The following is a 20,959-nucleotide window of genomic DNA, read 5'->3' as shown; positions in this document are numbered from 1 at the left end:
TGAATAATTGAAATATGTGCATGTTTAACACAAATAGCATGAATAAACACTGATGGCTCATGCTGAGATCTTTAAAACCACACACTAAATATTAAATATTTGCATTATCAAGGTAGATTTTCCAAAAACTTGTAGTAAGAAGTTCATTTTTAAATGATGTAAGGTAATTTGGGCCAATTCACCTGGAATCCTGAGGGCCAAGAAAAATTTGTCTGAGGGCTGCATTTGGCCCCCGGGCCATAGTTTGGACATGCCTGATATAGATTATATAAGAGTTGTAGAAAAGTACATTTTTCCTTTTTAAATGTCTTGACAAGATCTTAGAGTGAATCATTACAGTCAGAATAGAACAAATTCAGATTTAAACATGCTTCTCAAGTCTTCTCCAGTCACAGGTCTCAAGTCCGAGTCAAGTCCCAAGTCTTAGTCCATTTTATTAAGTCTCAAGTCCTAAAAATAGTGACTCAAATCTGACTTCGAGTCCAAGTCACTATTTGCAGGTCCCCACCTCTGCTCTGTATTATTGTGACAGTTTTCCATGTTGTCCTGTTCTAAATGGTTTTCGCTTATTTTTTCTATTTTTTCAAACTGTCATAAAATTTTTATAATTATTGTGTTAATATTGTTCTTATTACTATTTTTAATCATAATATTATGGGCATAATTGTGGCACAAAAATTTGTATCTTTTTAAATCCCTAAATCTAGCTGGTTAGGGTTAGGCTTAATTAAAATATTCCATTTTTTTTTTATTTTTTTTTTGCCACAAGATAGATAGTATGAAAAGTCAGGAAATAAATTTATAAATAAGGAAGTCAATAATCTATCTGTCTATCAAGCTGGACAAAAATGCTTTAACTGCTGCTTTAATAGCCCTTTAACCCAAATCTTGATCAAATGAAAGAACACAAGTAAAAAAAATTGCACATACAGTACCTACAATTCTTAACTTTGTCTTGCAGGAGTCTTTGTGTTCTAGTATTCAGCAAACACACAGCGTTGTTTTGGAAATCTCTGCGTGAACATGTCAGAGTTTTGATATGTGCATATGAAAATGACTTCCAACTGACGGAGCGCTCTGGAGCCAGTTTGTCGAGGTACAGAGTGACCCTGAGGAGGCTCGGGCGTGAAGACACAGCTCCATAGGCCCACAGCTCTGGTGGAGACTCAGTACGGCCTTATGGCTCAGCAGATGTCCTCTCCCCTGTGCTTCATACAAGAACCAGCTCCTTTGGAATTGGGTTATGATTGAATGATGTGTAGTTTTATATAATCTATTTCTTCTCTTTCGGTGGATTTGTTACTGACTTGGCATTTAAAGTTTTGTTATAATTATACATAATACATTACCTGACAAAATTACAAACCTTCAAATAATATAACATCATTTGGGCATTGTAAATTGTTTTGAAAATGGTATTATGGTACTGACTGTGCTTTCTCGTGCACCCAAGAGTTTTCCACAGTTGTTGTAGAATAACTTGTAGTACGAGAGTGTAAAAGCGGCAGGACTCTCGTTATCTTAAAGGTGCACTGTGTACATTTTCTGCTAGTCTCCTTGGAGATATTACTGCTTTGTAGGGGTGTAACGATATCCAAGTCTCACGATACGATATTTATTGCGATATCATGGGAAAGCTCACGATTAGGGCTGTAACAATATCCAAATCTCTCGGTATGATATTTTCACAATATACATCTCACTGTACAGTATTTTTTAGGGATGTGACAGTAACCTAAATATCGTGATATCGTATCGTCAGAGTTCTCACAATAATATCGTGGATCATCACAATATATCGAATTACAAGTCTCTTTGTTTAAATTAAGAGTTATGGTGCAGCAATAGCTAAAAGAAGACAGAGGGAACTACATAGACCATGATCCTTTGCTCCATTTCAGTGTAGACTACATGAAGAAATAACAGTTCTAAGCACTTTTAAGTCTTAGTTCTTTGGATTAAGTCTTGTCAAGGCATTTTAAGAGGAAAAAGTAGCATATTCACAGTTTTGTTAGCCTCCACAAAATATCATAATAAATTTTGTACCCTGAGATATATATCGTTAAAATATCATACTGAGAGATTTGGATATTGCTACATCTCTAATCATGAGCTTTCCCATGATGTCACAATAAATATTGTACCATGAGGTTCATACTGTGACGTTATCGTATCGTGAGACTTGGATATCGTTACACTTCTAATATTTATTGCGATATTTTGTGGAGGCTAACAAAACTGTTAAGACGCTACTTTTTCCTCTTAAAATGCCTTGACAAAACTTAATCCAAAGAACTAAGACTTAAAAGTGCTTAGAACTGTTATTTCTTTTTGTAGTCTGCACTGAAATGGAGCAAAGGATCATGGTCTATGTAGTTCTCTCTGTCTTTTTTTTTTTTAGCTATTGCTGCACCATAACTTTTAATTTAAGCAAAGAGACTTGTAATTCGATATATTGTGATGACCCATGATATTATTGTGAGAACTTTGACGAAACAATATCGCAATATTTCGGTTATTGTTACATCCCTAATTCTTTGCCTTGATTATTTCAGAGTATGGAAATAAACTTATTACAATGTAGACAAGTTCTTCTCAGCTCTATGGAGAAGCAAGCCTACATATAATAAGAATTCATGTTTTTCAAGGTGTTTTTCGGTTATAAAGCAAATGTAACTGAATAAATGCAAGACAGATGTGTTAAATGCCACACTGTGGAACATTCCATGCAATGAATTAACATTTCCATAGAGATTAGTACCACCTTAGATGTTACAAACACCTTCAAGAAGTTTATTTACCATCAGTACAGGTCACTCAGCGGTATTGTCCACCCAAGCCTGGCTGTGCTTCCTTTGTAGGGAGTATTATACCCACTGATGATGGCCAATTCACAAGGATATAGGGCTGTAAATAGTTTTAAAATGTATTAAAGGTTTCAAGAAGAAGTCAAAGAATAAAAGGAAGTAGTGAAATGTAGATAGACATATATATCAGGCTGATATTTGTACTTTATATTGAAACTGATTTGTTGTTTTGGCCGACCTACTGCCTAAGGAATACACACAAAAGCTTTATTTGAACACTTTAATGCAAATGGATAACTGCTCAAAATGTGACAAAGTAGCTGACTATTCCTCCTAAAAATATATCCTTCTATTACAGTAGAAAATGGCTGCTTCTTTGCCCTGTCATTATGAAAAAGTACATCTTGAAGTCTTCTCTCAGCATGCCCTGTGCTTTAAACGGTGCAGTAGAAGAGACTGTCTGTCCTTTAAGGCTTTAGTGTGTCCATGTGTGCTATTACCACATTACATCTTTTTTCTTCAGACCCTCGGCAGACCCTCGCGACACACTAACTCCACATTTCTAACTCTCTATTTGAGACCATTTAATTCACTGTTCACTGTTGTACTGCTGTCTTGTTACCACGGCAGCCTCCAGCATCTCTGTGTACGAAATACTAATATTGTCTTGTGCCGCTGTGGCTCTTTAGCGTAACAAGCCACAATATTTAAAGGTCCTATGTTACAGAAAACGGATTATTGTGATCTTTAAGCCATGTTATAATGTTGTTACTTCATCAGAAACATAGCTGGAGTTGTGTTTTTTTTCATTCACACATGTTTGAGTAATCGTACGTTTTTAGTCTATCAACATTTTCAAAGCTCAATACGGTCTGTTCCACCTTGTGACATCATACAGTGATAGTTTTCAAGTTGACAGCTACGTTTTACCTTGTGTTTAGTAGAGATTGGCAATTCCAGGGTTAATATCATCCAAGTAATTCTAGTGAAGCTGTATGGAGTTTAAAAACACACTGGAGCACGTTCTGTATTACCACATGACATCACAAGGTGGAACAGAGTGTTTGAGAGAGGAACTCAGCCTAAATATTCAGGGATTTATTGTGTTAAACATGTGAATTAAATAAAACACAACTCCAGGTATGTTTTTGATGAGGAAACAACATTATAACAGATCAAAAAATAGTGTAATATGAGCTCTTTAAAACATATGAGCTTTGGGTTGAGCTCTAGTAATAGTTTCTTGCTGGAGAGATTGGTGTGATTAAATTGTGGTTATGAAGATAGTTGTTTAAACAGATTTTTACTAAATGGCCCTCACAGGCAATGCTTGTCAGTTCTGTAAGTGAGCCGATTTATTAAATGGTGTTGCTAATTTCTAGGGTCTTAAAAACATGAACCGAATTTGCTAATTTTAAAAGGTTTGCAGTGGTCAAATTTTTCACATCCTTATTAATCACCATGATGGAGCCACTTTCTGAGTCTTTCAGAATTTTGCTGTCACAGTAAAGCTAAGGACAACTATCATGCTAATAGTGGATTTCTGATTCATGAAGGATGAAGTGATATATACATTATAATAATAAAGCTTTAGTCTTACACTGTTTATAGCAGAGGTGGGGGACATGCAATCGTGACTGGGACTCGAGTCAGACTTGAGTCACTATTTTTAGGACTTGAGACTTGACTTTGATAAAATGGACTAAGACTTGGGACTCGACTTGGACTTGAAGGTCAGTGACTTGGGACTTGACTCAGACTTGAGGCCTGTGACTTGAGAAGCACTTTTAAACCTGAATTTGTTCTATTCTGACCGTAATGATTCACTCTAAGATCTTGTCAAGACATTTTTAAAGGAAACATTTGCATCTCTACAACCCTTATATCCTCTATAAATACTCAAATATAAATATACTATGACTTTATAAGTACAATTTTTCTTAAAATTCATGTAAATTGCTAAAATCTCAGCTATATTTGGTACTTTGAACTTGAAATGACTTAAAGCTCAAAGCAGATGACTTGGACTTGACTTGGACTTATGGGCTAGTGACTTGAGACTCGACTTGGACTTGCCTGTATTTGACTTGGGATTTGACTCGGACTTGAGGTGAAAGGTTTGAGACTTACTTGAGACTTGCAAAACGATGACTTGGTCCCACCACTGAAATATATCACTTTTCCAAATGCTAAAAGTCGCTTTACAGTTTTGTGCATTATTCAGTCCACACTCGGTGAAGGAAAGATGCTACTATAGTCACTGCTGATGGAAGTAAGGCTGCCAATCTACGCCATCAGCCCCTCTGACCAACACTCACGCACACACCACTTTCATACTAGGCAGTGTGGGTGAAGTGTCTTGCCTAAGGATACAAGAACAGCTTTTGCACTGGCGCCCCACTGTGGCACCTGGCCTTAGAGATCAGGTTTTTGGAGGTTCGGCCACATAGATGCAGAGGCAGCAATTTCCCTTTGATCGTAAGAGCTGCTTATACAATACATCTGTGATAACATGCAGTTTTACTAATACATTTCCTCTGTAACTCACTAATTGAAGCAATCACAACTTGCTTTGTAATCTCCCACAACACTGGCAACACCAGAAGACATTTTTTACATCTTCTTTATACATTTATGTCATCGAGTGGGCAGCAGGGAGCCATCTTCTGTGTGTTTGGTGTCTGTGGATTAATTTTAAAATCTAGATATGTGCATAATTTGTATTTTTTGATGTTGTGGTAGCAGAAGCGGGAGGACAATACGGGGTCCTTGGAACTTGCTTTCAATGACATGTTCCAGATTGGCAATAATATGCATAGTATAAAATATCATTAAAGTATAACTATGATTTTAAACCTTGCAGACTCTTTGGGATAATTAAAACTTAACAGGCGGATCACAATTAAAGTTTAACGCTTAGATAATTATGCAACAATATGCTGTTTTATTCACTCGTAGTTATATATGTATGTGCATCCTTTATATGCAGCCTGACAGACATAATGACAGATTAGAATAGCCAATTTTCTTGCCTAAATCTCTCAGCGGGGGGTGCGCCTGGCAGGACTGATGGCTTATTTCTCAGTAAAAAGTCAATCTTATCGGAGAAACATAAGCTCTGTCTTTGTAGTTTCCCAGTTAGTTTGTAAGTATTCTATTTATGACAGTCCTGTACATTAAAGGTGCATTGTGTAACTTTTATTGTTTTCACTGGAATGTTTCACTGTGTGGTGTTAAACATTTTATTTTCATGTAGACTAAACTAGACCAAGTTAAAGGCCAGATCTGCGGAGAGGCCTCTCACAGACAGAATGTTGTTTTTCTATGGATTTTTGAGCTGTAAAGCCTCCTGTTTAATGTCATACTGCGGAACATTCCAGGCAGAGCAGTGACATATTCATAGAAATGAGCAGTGCACCTTTAAGGCTGACAGATTTGGGAAAAATATGTAGTGTTGTCACGATGCAAAAACTTCAAACTTGATTTCGATACTAAGAAATACACACGATACTCAATGCAGATTCTGATACACGATATAATATATTATATCAATTAATTAAAATATGAATTAATTGTATTAATATTAACAATTATTCATTATTACTACCAAAAAAATGCTACGTAGGTCTCCAGGAAGAACAGGTTGATAGCTAAGGTCAGTTAAATACAATCAGTCAATGAACCTGCCCAGGGACTACAGGTGGAAATTGGCACTGGTGGTACAACCTGGTACAATGCATCTCTCCTGTTAAGGTTAACATAAAAATTGTGCGCTGTTCCTGTCTCATTAAATAAATAAGTAAATAAATTAGTATATTTAATAAAATAATTCATATAATTATATAATAGAATGTTTTCAACTTTATTAACAAAATCAACTCCTCAGAGCTTTTAAATGTGCACTGTTGAGGGTCCGTCACCTGCTTGTTTCTATGGAGATGTCATTGCTCTTCCTTGAATGTTCCACAGTGTGACATTAAACAGCTCTACCTTACATTTATTAAATTACATGTTGTTTTGCTGCTCAAAAATACCTAGAAAAATAGTAATTCTGACAGAGCAGGGTTTGCCTCTCCACAGATCTGACCTGTAACTTGGTCTGGTTTGGACTCCATGACGATAGAAAGGCTTAATACCATACTGTGAAACATTCCAGACAAAGCAATAACATCTCTTTTGAAAAAAACATTTGACGGACCCTCCACCAGAAAAGTTACACAGTGCACCTTTTAAGCTCGTTATAGTGTTTTCCCATCACCATTTACTCATTCAAAAGTTGTATTTGGAGTGATTCATGTTTGAGCAATCTTTAATAGCTTATTTTCGAGACACAAATTTAATGCTCAACTCACCACGACCGTCATTGCACCCCCTGCTAATGAATATAATTATACAATAGAATGTGATTTTCAGCTTTAAATCATAGTACTTTCTTTATTAGTACCATGTGGTCTTATATCTGTGTAATCCTTCAGTGGTCCATGGGCGTAAACTAGTCTTTGTGCTTTTATACTTGTTCTGAAACAGCTCAAGATCATTCTAAAGTGATTCAGGAAAGGTTAATTTATGTCCTGTGAATGTGACTTTTTTAGTATTGACACTTGCTCAAATGAATGTCTAGATTTAGTATGAATTAGTATCTTAATTTCAGTACTTTTGACAACTCTACAATGATGGCCCAATTCTGTCTGTTCAAATTATGAGTTGTTTGCGGTTAATCTTGTCGCTCTACTTTACATACATACAGAAACAGGCATTGGGTTCATCATAATGATTTTGGCTATCCCGACCGGCAGCTGTCTCATATACACTGTTCTGGTCTGGCTTTTGGTGTACGTGATGAAAATGTTAATATAACCGGGCAATCATAATGTTATTAGATAATACAGTCTCGCAAGAATAACCGCGCAGAAGCAAAGAAAATGTCAAGAAGAGATATTAGAACGCATACAGAGCAAGCGTAATGGTACTTTTTGTGAGTTTGGGCTTTGTTGGAAAGTTAGAAAATGCCACTTTCCATTGGTCTTATTGTTGTTTTTAACTATATTTCCTGTCACAATACAAAAGTAGAATGTATTGTTTCATAAAAAATCACAGTAAATGCATTCCACTAATATAACTCTACAGAATTCATAGCTATACTTGTGAAAAATATGAAAGAACAAATACTAAATAGGTCTTTAGTGAGTTATAGATCTAAAGCCAAATTATTCAAACCAACTCTGCTCAAATTTTAAAGGCACGCTGTGTAACTTTTTTGCAGAGTGAAGTATGAGCATTTTATTGCACTAAAAAACATTGAAAAACATGTGTCTTTACTGTGAGCGGGCTTGCATCTCCACAAACCTGACTCTCACTTGGCCTTTTTTTCACTGGAAATCGAAATGGTTCCTTTGGGTATAATATTCCACGCATAAAATGTAACTATATCTATGTAGAATGTTCTGAAGTATGGTTTTAACTTTCTATTTTCATGGAATTATGCAGGTACCATGCTGCCTCCAGAAAGCTACATACTTCACCTTTAACTTACCGCAAGTAAATAAGAAAATGTCAATGCAAAAAATATATGTTCAATCAGTATTAGTAATTGTGTAATTTATTTAGAGATAACACATTTTTCGGTCTATAAGTCGCACCAGCAAAAAAAATGTGTAATGAAGAAGAAAAAAACATAAAATTTTCACCGAACTATAAGTTGCACTTTTTGGGGAAAATGTATTTTATAAAATCAGAGACCAGGAACTGACATTTCATCTTGAAAGGCAAGACAACAACAGAACAGAGAACAACAGGCTGTTAACGTCACATATGAACATTTATTCAGAAAACTATAGCATAAACAACAGAACAAGTTTAACAAACTGTCCATCTCACTCCAAATCACTAAATCCATTGAATTCTTCATCCTCGATGTCACTTCTGAGCCACTCCGTGACCTCCAGAAGTAAACAGAGCGCTGGTTCCTTTTCTGTGTAGCTGTTGTCAGACTCAGCATCAGTTCATTTAGAATTATTCTGGCCTTTCTGAATCCCGACAGGATGATTTTGGTTGTTGTTGAAGTCACTTAAATTTTTAATTTTCAGTGCTACAGAAGTAATGGTGAAATCAACTGACATGATACAGACAGAACAGCAGCTCTTTCTGCAGGAGACATGCGCAGTAGAGAGAAGTGAAGGTGGTACTGGAGTAACAGGAGCAGCAGATACTGACACACAAACCGCCCTTAGAGCCTACAGCGGCTTATATATTTTAATATATAAGTTGCAGGACCACCCAAACCATGAAAAAAAGTGCCACATATAGTCCAAAAAATACGGTAAGTCTACTTGGCAATTATCGTTACAGACGTACCTAAAAGTTAAACAGAAACACATTACAAAATACCAGATCTAAATTACAGCTTTTATTGAAGAAGTAAAAAGTCAGCCATTCATTTCTACCTTAAATTATCACGACTTTAAAAGTTTAACGTTCTCTATTCAGCTAGAGGCGTTTCATTTGATTTCTACATCAGATGCCCTTCCTGCCACACTCCACCTGACCTACAGCACTAGTTGAGATAATAACGTCCACTAAATCAGCCCTAAAGATCATAAAGCATCGGTGATTACATTGTAAAGGTTACCACTGGGGGAGGGCATTAACTACACTATAAGAGGGTTCTAAATAATTACTCTTATCGCGGAGAGGAGACGGAGTGCATATCTGTGGAGCGAGCAGGAGGTGATAGTGCTGTCAATCACAGAGCTGGAGTCTTCTCTGAAAAGCAAGTCACCTTCAACTCCCAAAAATACTCTTTATCAGAAAATGTCACTCTGGCATAGCATATTTTTGTTATACCTATTTAAAGCAGACCTGTTATGCAACATCGACTTTTCAGAACTTTTAAATGTGCACTGCTGAGGGTCCATCACCTGCTGGTTTCTATGGAGATGTCATTGCTCTGCCTTGAATGTTCCACAGTGTGACATTAAACAGCTCTATCTTACATTTATTAAATTACAGGTGGTTTTGCTGCTCAACAATACCTAGAAAAACAGACTTGTTAATATGTAATATGTGTAGGATTTGTCAGCGCTGCATAGACATTTTAATACAAATGAAAAAATCAGTGCGTGACAGTGCAGCTGTCCATAGGAGGGGCAGATAACTCCACAGCTCTTTGTTATGATGGTGTTTACAGTGATGTCAGCTGCCGCTGGGCACCACAGTTTTCTAACACAGAAATCAGCTGACTTGTTTCTTTTATTAAATCATTTTAGAAGAATCTTGTGATTTAAAATGTCACAGTTGTAACATTATGATCCACGGGTGTCTTAGATTATAACTATAGAGCAATTATTTTAGATTAGTAACTATTTGTGTAAATTGGAGGAGCTTTGGTCCATGTTTACATTTTGTTTGTTAGGTAACAATTATAGAATAACCTCTACAACCAGGAGGTAAAATTATATATATTTTTTAAATCATAGAGTTATAATAAAATTTGGAAAGTGAACCCAAGATGGCGTCGTGTTGTTTTCAGTGGCTTGTGCTCATTGGCACATGGGCCCAAAAATACTTTTCTCTTCTGCATCCATCCTTCCAATTTCTACCGCTTTGCCGGGACCGGGTCATGGGGGCAGCAGGGACTACCAGACTTTCTTCACCCTGGACGCTTCCTCCAGCTTCTCCGGCGGGACTCTGAGCTGTTCCCAAGCCAAGAGACATGTTCCCTCCAGTGTGTCCTGGGTCTTCCCCCGGGACCTCCTTCTGGTAGGACATGCCTGGAACACCTCCCAAGGGAAACGCCAAAGAGGCATCTGGAACAGATGCCCGAGCCACCTCAGTTGCTCCTCTCGACCTGGAGGAGCAGCAGCTCTACTGCGAGCTCCTCTCATGTAGCTAAGCTCCTCACCCTATGTCTAAGGGAGCACCCAGACACCCTGTGGAGGAAACTCATTTCGGCATCTTCTGCATTACTTCCTCAATACGGGCTAGTGCCTCTGTGTAACTACCTCCATTGACATTCCCCCACACTATTATAGATCCATGATCAAAATGGTCAAACTGTGTAAAACTAGTCAAGATTTTTTGTTAAATCTTGAATATAATAACGTTAATCTAATCAAATGTGTACTTTAAATGGAGAATTGTACAGCAACAATTCTACACAGTTCACTTCTATTCTGGTTCATTGGCCCTCTTTCAGGTCTGGCCGTCTTTACAGTGTAATTTGTAGCTGTAACAAAGTGTGAATGGGTTAAATACGACCCTGAATGCATAATGAGGGAGGCTGTGTTTGGACGCGGCCTGCCTGGCTCACATAAGCATTTGTTCACATCTCTATAGACGTGTAAATGACTATGCATGCAGCCAGGACTCTTTTATAGTAACAGCATTGTAGATACAGAACTATATCAGAGTGTTCTTTGGCAAACTTCTGAAAACCAACTGTTGAAGTCTAAAATCATGTTGTACATTGATTCACTGCCATGGTAACCAAGTTTTAGCAAAGAGCTCATATAATGTGAACAATACTTTAAGTTATTTCAAGGCATCAGACATATTGTGAGTTGAAATTATGTTATGGGGAAAAATAACTTTAAAATGCAAGAAAGTTTAAAGTCCCTTTGTGTAGTAGAAAGATATAAGTTAAACCACACTTTGGAACATTTTCCACGACGATAGATACATATCATGCCATACTGTAAAAGATTATTAGCCTAATTCATCAGCTGGTTTCACTTCGTAGAAACCGTCAGACCTGACAGCATTAGGATTCGTTCGCATGACAGTAGGTGAGTACGTTTTTTTTAACCAATTGCTGCTATTTTTTTGTGATGTATGGAAGAAGGGCACTAATGTCTTTCCCCTTGATAAAATTCAGCAAAAATTCTCCTTGTTCCGGCTTTAAATCTTCAATCTTGGGAATCGTTGCCAACACAGAATGTATGTCTTCGTCTACATCCATCTCGACCACTTTGTTTACTGTTGTGCTGAACCACAAAAGGGACCGAGACAGACGCTTGAGTTTGACGTCATGGCTTCACAGCTCTTCACTGATTGGCCGGTGTGCAGTCTACAACTTCCAGGTTCTTGCAAACCATCTAGTGTATTCCAATTCCTGACCTAGTCACTGAAGAGAAATTAATTTGAGCAGAGGCAGTAGGTGGCACCAGACTGACTAAAAGATTATAGCCAAATAAACAATATTTCCATGGAAAACAGCCCTTCTCCATGCCAAATAAAAGTTTGTGGAAATACAAGCACACTCAGAGTAAGAACACATGCTTTTTCAGTGCAATTATTCAAACTAAAAAGAAAAAAAAAAACATAATGGCTTTAATAATGGTAAATTACTGTTAGAAAAAGCAGTTTTTGCAAATGAAATGAAATTAAAATACAATGAATATGGATATCTACAGAAGAGGGCATGTGCAAATGCATTGTAATGTAAATAGTAGCCAGGCTGTTTAGGTGTGCCTCAGGGATGGTTATGAAATTTAAGGAGTGTTCATAGTCCATAGTTCAAACCAAATCATCACTGTAAACTTTGCTTTGCTCATTGTTCCGTTTAATCCTTTTTTTATTGTTCCTTTTAATGCTTTTAACCATCTTTTGTTTTAAAAATATCCACAAACGTAAACCGCCCTATATCTTGAACATTTCAGCTCTCACTCTAATTGCTTGTGTTGTCCTGCTGTATCCCTGGTGTATAGAATTGGAAAAAAAACAACAAAAAAAACACAGAACTTTTCTTTCCTTCCTTCCTTCACGCTTCCCTCCTTTCACTCATGTTTACATTGTGCAACAGCGGTGAGGCTGAGAGGCGAGGTGTGGCGTGGGGGGGGGGGGATTTTCACTGGCCCCGTGAGAGCTACTGGAGTCTAGGTGTGAAAAGGAGGCCGGTCCAGGCATTTTAGGAGTGGTCAAGCTTCCTCAATACAGGTCACAGTGTAGCTAGAGCAGTCCACAGTTGTTCGTCACTGTGAGTGTGTGTACTGTATATGGATTGTACTACAGCGCTATTGGAATTTGGTATTGGACATGTGAGGAAAACATGATTGCACAGCCTAGTATAAAGGTAAGTAAGCGGCAGCAAGTATTGTGTTTGGGCTAGAATATGTATGTGTTGTATGTTTTTGATTCAAGGTATAGTTCACTGCGCACAATTTAAAAGTAACAAGGAAGAAAACAAATGCAATATTGGTGGTAAATTAAAGGTCCTGTTCTTTTTTTCATGTATCTGAGCAAAATCTGTCTTCCCCAGTACAGATATATTGTATAATCAGCTTTTAAAGGTCATATATTATGCCTTTTTACTTCTTCAAAAACAGACCTAGAGTTGTGTTTTGTTTCTTTCACACACGTTTGAGTAATCCTGGATTATTAGGCTGTCTCCAAACCTCAAAAAGCTCTGTTCCTTCTAGCTTTAGTTCAGTAGAGATCGGCAATTCTAGGCATGGATCTATTAAAATAACTGGATAGGGTATTGCTGGTTTGTAGTTGTCTCCAGTTGACGTAGGGGACACTCACTGGTGCTTCAGTGAAAAAATCCCTCTGGTCGAGATGTACCATATTTTCCGGGCTATTAGGCGCTCTGGATTATAAGGCGCACTGTCATTAAATGGTCTATTTTCAAACTTTTCCAACAAATAAACCGCACCGGACTTTAAACGAAACACAACAGTTGGATGGGTCAGTGGGACTTTGTTTGGCGCGTTCACGGTGACTCTGGGCTTTGTTCAGTTGTGGCGTGTAGGGAGGGTGCTGTCTGGGACCGCTGGATTGTCAGTGTGTTCGCAGTGACTCAGTTGTTCCGTTGTGGCTAGAAGTGGCACATTGCGCTGAGTTTTTCGGTTCATTCCTCCGTTCCATTGCTCATCCACGTGGAGAGATGAGGGACACCCGAGTGGATTTGCGTATAGGGCGCTCTGGATTGCGGGGTGCACAGTCATTTTTTGATGGGGTTGGAGGCTTTTGAGCACGCCCTATGGTGTGGAAAATACGGTAATCGCAAACTGCTCGTGTTCAGCTAACAGGGCACCTACAACTTTCAAAAATATCAGATTTTGTGGCGATTTTTACCTATTTTTAGATCATAAACTTTTTCTCAGCTCAGAATCCTTCAGTTGTTTTAAAAAACGGTCCAATGAGGTTCATTTGGTCTTTGGATATTTTATGTTATTAGGTTCTTTTTTCAGACCAAGATTTTGTTTTCATACCTGACAGTTTCAACTAGTGGTCTTCCTCAGAGTGGTGGTAGTGAGCAGTCGAAACTATCAGGTATGAAAACAAAAAAAAAACTAAAAACCTAATAACATGTCTTAAAAAAAAGTTTTATAATCGTTAGTTCCGGCTCCGCTCTAGCTCCTCTCTCTCGGATTGGTCAAAACGATCATGTGATACATACACCAGACTGCGCTCCGGGTGTGTGCCCGCCGGAGAAAAGAGCACTACTGCGCGTACTTAATCGTCCTGGAGCCACTTCACCGGGCTAAAGGTGAATCTGGAGTCATGTGTCATTGAGTTCAGCCCATTGATTTGAATAGACGGCCATTTAGAAACCCCGGGGCTTGATTCTAGGGCTGAAATCATCCAAATGATTCTAGTGAAGGTGTATGGGGTTTAAAAACACTTGGAGCACTTCATGTATGATCACATGACATCACAAGGTAGAATGAGGTGTTTTCTGTTTGAAAGACGTACTCAGCCTAAATATGCAGGGTTTGTGTGTTAAACGTGTGAATGAAACACTTTCGATTAGGAAAGTGTAATATGGGCCCTTCAAAATAAATCTTCTGTGTACAAGCTGCATCTTACTATAAATCGTTTTATTATCCGAGTATCAAGAAGTGCACAGCTAGTATCCTAATTGTTCTTAGCTTGACTCTGGTCTCTGAAAGTTGTGAAAAGTCCTGAGAATAATTAAAATGTTTCTAATGTATGAGGTAAGTGAGGAATTTTCATGTTTTTAAGACAGTAAAAATCAGGTACAGTGCCTTTTAAGTGCAAAATGAATACAACATTTGAGAACATGTGTACGAGTTGGACAGCTGTATACAAAATCCAACACCATATTGTTTCTTACAAAGGACAAAATAATTGCGTTCTTTGCGTTTTGTTAATTGTGATTTCAATTCTCCAGCAATTCATCTTATAGCCTTGTAGTATGGACCAATTTCAAGAGCAAAAGTGTGTATTTTGTTCCTGTAAATACGTCCAATTAAAAAGAGTGTGTGTGCGGGTGCTTTTATGTGTGTGCAGTGTGCTAGAAACCCTGTGTATCTCTGAAGCCCCATTATGCGGCGCAGGCAGCTGGAAGGGAATTTGTGCAAGTAATAGCTTTGCCTGGGCAATATAATTAGTCAAATGCTGATTTCAAGACAACTCCCCGAGAAACGGTGCCACCAAGGCTAAATATCACCTTCACAAGTGGTGCTTATCTCTGTGTGTGGGCAGAGCCTGTGTCCTGCTGCCCGGCTGCACACTGAGCCTGGACATTTTAATGACGAAACTGGACCAAAGGAGTGTATGTGGGTGCTGCTGGGCTTGTGGGTACTGTTCTGTCTGGATATATTTGGTGTATGATGGGGAGGGATGTCACTATATCAAATTTTGAGTGTTACCATGATATTACAAAGATATTATGATTGATGCCAATACCATTAATAAACAACAGTGGAATGTTTTTATGTGTGTTATGTTATTATTTCTCTGGTATACACGAACAGTTTTATTAAATAAAAGTTTTAAATGGAAAAGTAAAGTTAACGTTTCTTAAATGTCAGATAAAAGCACTTTACTTTTGTTTTACTTTTTTTTAGAGTAAAGAGATACTTTCTTTTGCTTCCGAAATTGTCTAATTTTGCCTGATAAAGGCCAGGCCCAGGGGCTGTTTTGTAAATAAATCACTGGTGCTGAAAGCGTGTTAGAGATTTCTTATTTTCTTGCGTGTGGAGAGCTGTGCACGCGCCCTCTCTATGCACCTGTCCTGGAGCAAGAAGTGCAAAATTTCCTTTTTGTGCTGCTTCTAAATTATCACAATTATTATCTTTTGGTTATTATGATTATAATATAATCAGTTACTGAATAATCCAGAAATCAGAACTTGCCCTTTGAGAATGTTTTCTTACTCATCGAGTCTTGTTTATTTAGTCTTGAGACTGCTTAGTTCACATTGCGTTGCACATTTGTTACATTCTCTTGTTGTCCTACAATAAGCAGCATATTTCTAGCCTGATTCATGAGGCGGTTTCACTCCTGACCGTCTGCATTAGGATTTGTTTGATCGATGGCAGGCGGGTACTTTTTTTTATTTAACCAGTCGCTGCTATTTGATTGTGGTGTATGTAATGCGCCGCTAACGGGGTATATTAAGCTTTTCCCAAGTCCTGTAGGAAGAAGGGCAATAACGTCTTTCCCCTTGATAAAACTCACCAAACATTCTCTTTGTTCCGGCTTTAAATCCTCGATCTCGGGAATCGTTGCCAACACAGAATGTATGGCTCTTCGCTGATTGGCTGGTGCCCGGACTCGCACTTCATGGTTCTTGCAAAAGGTCCAGTGTATTCCGATTCCTGTCCTAATCGCTGGAGAGAAATGAAATTGAGTGGAGGCACTAGGTGACACCAGCCTGGCTAGTATATTTCTACACTTCATGCTGAATGTGTTTACTGTCCATAGAAAAATTAGACAAGAAGGTTGCTTTTATCTGAAATGGAGATGTAATTTTTTTGCCTGGAATGTTCCATAGTATGACTTTTAACATATCCATCTTCCGTTTATTCATTACAGGTGTTTCTATTACTCAAAAATACAATAATTCCTTGTGCGAACAGGAGCGACCCTCCACAGATCTAAATTGTAATGTAGTGTAGTTACTGTAACACACTTGTCTCCTTTGTGATAGATTAATCCTGACTGTTTGTGGAATATTCTAGACAAAGCGATAACAGAAAGTGGCGGACTAGAAATGTTACGCAGTTCACCTTTAAGTTTAGCTGTTAGAAAATAAAAAGTCAGCCTCTAAGAAAGGTTTAAATTGTTTCAAGGATTGTATCGCATGTGTGTCTGTCAAGGCTTCAGAGCTTCTTCCCAAAAATGGTAATGACGTTTGGCTTCATAAACTCTTAAGGCTTTATGTAATATTAATAAGGCCTTGTAACTTTAAATCTATTCTTGCACTGGGATCCAATATGCAGGAGTGAAATGTTTCGGGGCAGTTTTTCTTGAGCAGCGTCTCCTCTGTTGTCACCGTTCACAAATAATCTGCCACGGCGAGGAGCGCACCCCCCACGCCGCCATGTCTGTCAAATCTGCTCCCTTTGTGTTGACTTCACTTCCTGCTGCTAAATCCCCGTCAAATCTAGTGTGTTTGTTTTTTTTCTTGGTAATCTTCATTAAAGGGCCCAGATTACCCTATTTTCTGATCTACTGTATGTCATAATGTTGTTTCCTCATCGCAAACAGACCTGGAGTTGTGTTGTTTCATTCACACATGTTTAACACACAAACTCTGCATATTTAGTTTTTCTCTCAAACAGAAAACACTTCAACGTTCCACCTTGTGATCACATCATGTGGTAGTGATCAACTATGTTTTTAAACTCCGCACCTTCGCTAGTATCATTTGGATAATTTCAACTCTGGAATTGCCCATTTCTACTGAACTAAAGGCTAAAGAAGTGTTTAACTTGAAAACTACTACTACACTGAGGGCTGCTTGATTATGGAAAAAAATCCTTACCACGATTATTTTGGTCAATATTGAAATCAAGATTATTCAAATGATAATTTTTTTTTAGTTACAAGATGTATTTCTTTCACATTTCTCTCTCAAAAAAACAACAACAAACAAACAAAACACTTTCTTATTGATAATGTGCACAGTACTTTCAAATTGAAAATAAATATAGGCTACAAATCTGTGCCTTAGAGCAGTTTTGCGATGTATAACACAAAAAAATATGAATAAAATATCGTTTGAACATGAAATAAGGCACAGAAAAACATAAATGTATCCAAAATAAACTATATATCCAGCTGTTCTACAATCTCTATATTTAAAAAATAAACTAAATATACTTATTTATGTAAAAAAAAAAAAAATCCTAAATCTTTAGTTCAGCTCGATTATATGAGTTTGGAGATCGTTTGACACACAAACTGAAATCGCAATAAAAATATGATCAATTGCACAGCCTTCACTACACTAGTATGATGTCACAAGGTGGAACAGAGCATTTTGCGCTTTGGAGACAGTCTGGCTTAAACCTCACAAGAATCATTTTTGTGTAACATAGGACCTTTTATTTAAGTTTTTCTCCCTTTTATTCCCACGCAGGAGCTCCAGTTTGAGCGGCTGACTCGGGAGCTGGAGGTAGAGAGGCAGATTGTGGCAAATCAGTTGGAAAGATGCCGACTCGGGGCCGAATCACCAGGCGCAGCGAGCAGCAGGTAATGAGGACGCTCCCTCCACTGGCCCCACTCGCACACCACATGGCGCCTCCATCCCACACGCCTATGGACAGACTCTATAGGATTAAGCTTATGGTGTATAGGCCTGTCACCAAAATTACTTTACTGACTTATTGTTCAATATGTGCGAGATGAACTATGTTTTTCAGGCTCTTTATACACTGCTTGTACCTTTTCTTCGCACTAGTGGAGAGATTTTTCTTAATTTTACGTTGTATTAGACTTATAAAATGACATTTGAGTTGTAGCTGATCCAATATTGACTGAATTTCCTTTGGGATCTAAATGCGATACTTTTATAAACTTAAAACATTACTAGAACTACCTACTTAAGTGCTTCATTGTACTATTTATGTACTCCTGGCCTCATTATGTGTAATATGATTCACTTAGCAAAGGGTTTATTGTGATTATCCTGCTTAAATTTAGACTTAACTTCCCTTGTGGATCAATAATTTGGATACAGTAGCTCACGGCATATTATAATAAAGAGGAGAAACATAAAGATTGTAAAATAAATTCTATATAAGTAGTAGAAATGGCAAGAGACTGGTGTCAATAAAAGGATAATTATATAAAAGTATACGTACAAGTAAAAATATATCTCAGTGCTTTAAGGTTATTGTGAAAGGAGTATAAATTTATTTCAGTATTATCGTTCATCGTGATATTTTCGGAATCAATACATGTACAGAACAGATGTAATGGTATATAATGGAACAGGTCGACCCGCAGTGTTCAGATTGGACAATAAATAAAAGGCTGTGTACAGTAGAGATTCACCGATATGTGTTTTTCATGGTCCACGTGATACAGATTGCTTAGAATCCAGACAAAAAGATGGCCAATTTTAGACTTTATTGATCCACAAGGGAAATTACTTGGACACAGTAGCTCACACATCACAATATATTACAATAACACAGAGTAAAAAGTATTTAAAAATGGTAATAAACTTCTAAATAAGCAAGAGACTGGTGTCAATAAGACAAATTATATAAATGTATGTACAGTAAGTAGACAACAAATATCGTAATTTAAATACAGTATATCACAGTTTTAGTTAAGTTAAGAGGTCGTAAGGAAACAGTGCAAAGATGATGTGATGATTGACAGAAACGTAGACTTATCTGTTACACAAGGGTGAGTTTAAGGCTGTGCAATTAATCGAATTTTGATCATGATTTCGATTTGTGTGTCGAGCGATCTCCAAACTCATATAATCAAGTTGAAACGATTTGAAGCTTAACAAAGGGATATTTAGTTCATTTTGGATACATTTATGTTTTTCTATGCCTTCGTTCATGTTCAAAGTATATTTTATTCATTTTATGTCACATTTTTATATCGCAAAACTGCTCTACGGTACAGATTTGTAGCCTATATTTGTTGTCAATTTGAAAGTTTTGCGTAAATTATCAATAACAAAGCGTTTTTTTGAGAGAGAAATGTTGAATAAATGCATTGTGTAACTAAAAAAATTATCGTTTGAATAGTCATGATTTCAATATTGACCAAAATAATCGTGCTAATGATTTTTTCCATAATCAAGCAGGTCTTGATGAGTTGTACATCAGTATGGAGTATGGTATGAATGTACAATTTTGCAGTATTTTCCCCAAATTATGTTATTTTTACTTACTACTACAAACCTATAAGTGAGCTGTAATTACATTTTGTTAGACCTTACAAGCTTTATTGATCCACAAAGGAAATTATTTGGACACAGTAGCTCACGCATCACAATATATTGTAATAACGCAGAGAAAAAGTATAAATGGTAATAATTTAAGTGTTAAAATAAGGGTTTATGTATACCTTTTAGGCGCAGATCAGCCAAAAACAAGATATCATGCTGGGGATTTAATGCTAAAAAATGCAAATATTGTCCATTCAGTATATTGTTCTATCTCCAATGTTTAGATGAGCTTAAATCTAATGATTTTCAGTGGTGTTTTGACGGTGCTAGATGCAAGAAGTTTGAGTAAATTAGCAGTTGTTGGATTGGCAATGTGGTAAAATACAGTACGGTAGAAACTTTTTAACAAGACTGCAAAACGGAGGCAATTAAAAATACAAGAAACTGAAATCTCCATTGTAATAAGTTTTGTTGTTCATCTTAATGTCTGTTCACTTTTCGTGGAAAATTTGAAACTGAACCAAAGCACATTTTTGCACATTTGTGATGGATGGCCAAATATTATCTGAAAATTGTTCTTGGAAAAACAAAATATATCATTGTAATATATCACTGTGAAGTATTTGTATTAATAAAACAATAATATAACTTTTTAAGAATTCACCTCGGATTTAAAGGTGCACTGTAACTTTCCGGGTGGATGCTCTGTTACCATGGAGATGATGTTACTTTGCCTGTTTTTTGCCTGATATTAAACTTATCTATTTCCATGGAAACGAGCACCAAGCCAAGTTCCAGGTCTAATTTGTGGAGACGTGGACCCGCTTACAGTAGAATGCATAATTTTCAAGGTATTTTACTGTTAAAAGCACCTATAATTAAATAAAAATCAAGTTTAATGCCATGCTGTGGTACATTCAAGGGAAAACCAGTCTTCATCGACACAACCAGATGCATCCAGCAGAAAAGTTACACCGTAGGGATGTGATAATAACCAAAATATCGTGATATCGTATCGTCAAAAGTCTCACAATACTATCGAGAGCTG

At 37.2% G+C, this 20,959-nt stretch overlaps 1 protein-coding gene across 4 annotated transcripts in view; it reads left to right on the top strand.

Moving 5' to 3' along the window:
* The window catches only part of LOC110166534 (plakophilin-4), a 223,403-nt gene that overhangs the window by 76,020 nt on the left and 126,424 nt on the right, over positions 1–20,959 (top strand). For all 4 annotated transcript variants that reach the window (XM_020931788.2, XM_020931786.2, XM_020931785.2 and 1 more), the window contains one exon: positions 18,139–18,251. In XM_020931788.2, the coding sequence (XP_020787447.1) occupies positions 18,139–18,251 (113 nt within the window). The remainder of the gene's footprint in view (positions 1–18,138; positions 18,252–20,959) is intronic.

Source organism: Boleophthalmus pectinirostris, unplaced genomic scaffold (genome assembly GCF_026225935.1).
Source record: "Boleophthalmus pectinirostris isolate CB_2022bp ecotype Guang Dong unplaced genomic scaffold, ASM2622593v1 HiC_scaffold_1, whole genome shotgun sequence".
Taxonomy (NCBI): Eukaryota; Metazoa; Chordata; class Actinopteri; order Gobiiformes; family Gobiidae; genus Boleophthalmus; species Boleophthalmus pectinirostris.
Note: the sequence above shows the minus strand (reverse complement) of the source record. Positions and strands in the feature narration are given on the sequence as shown.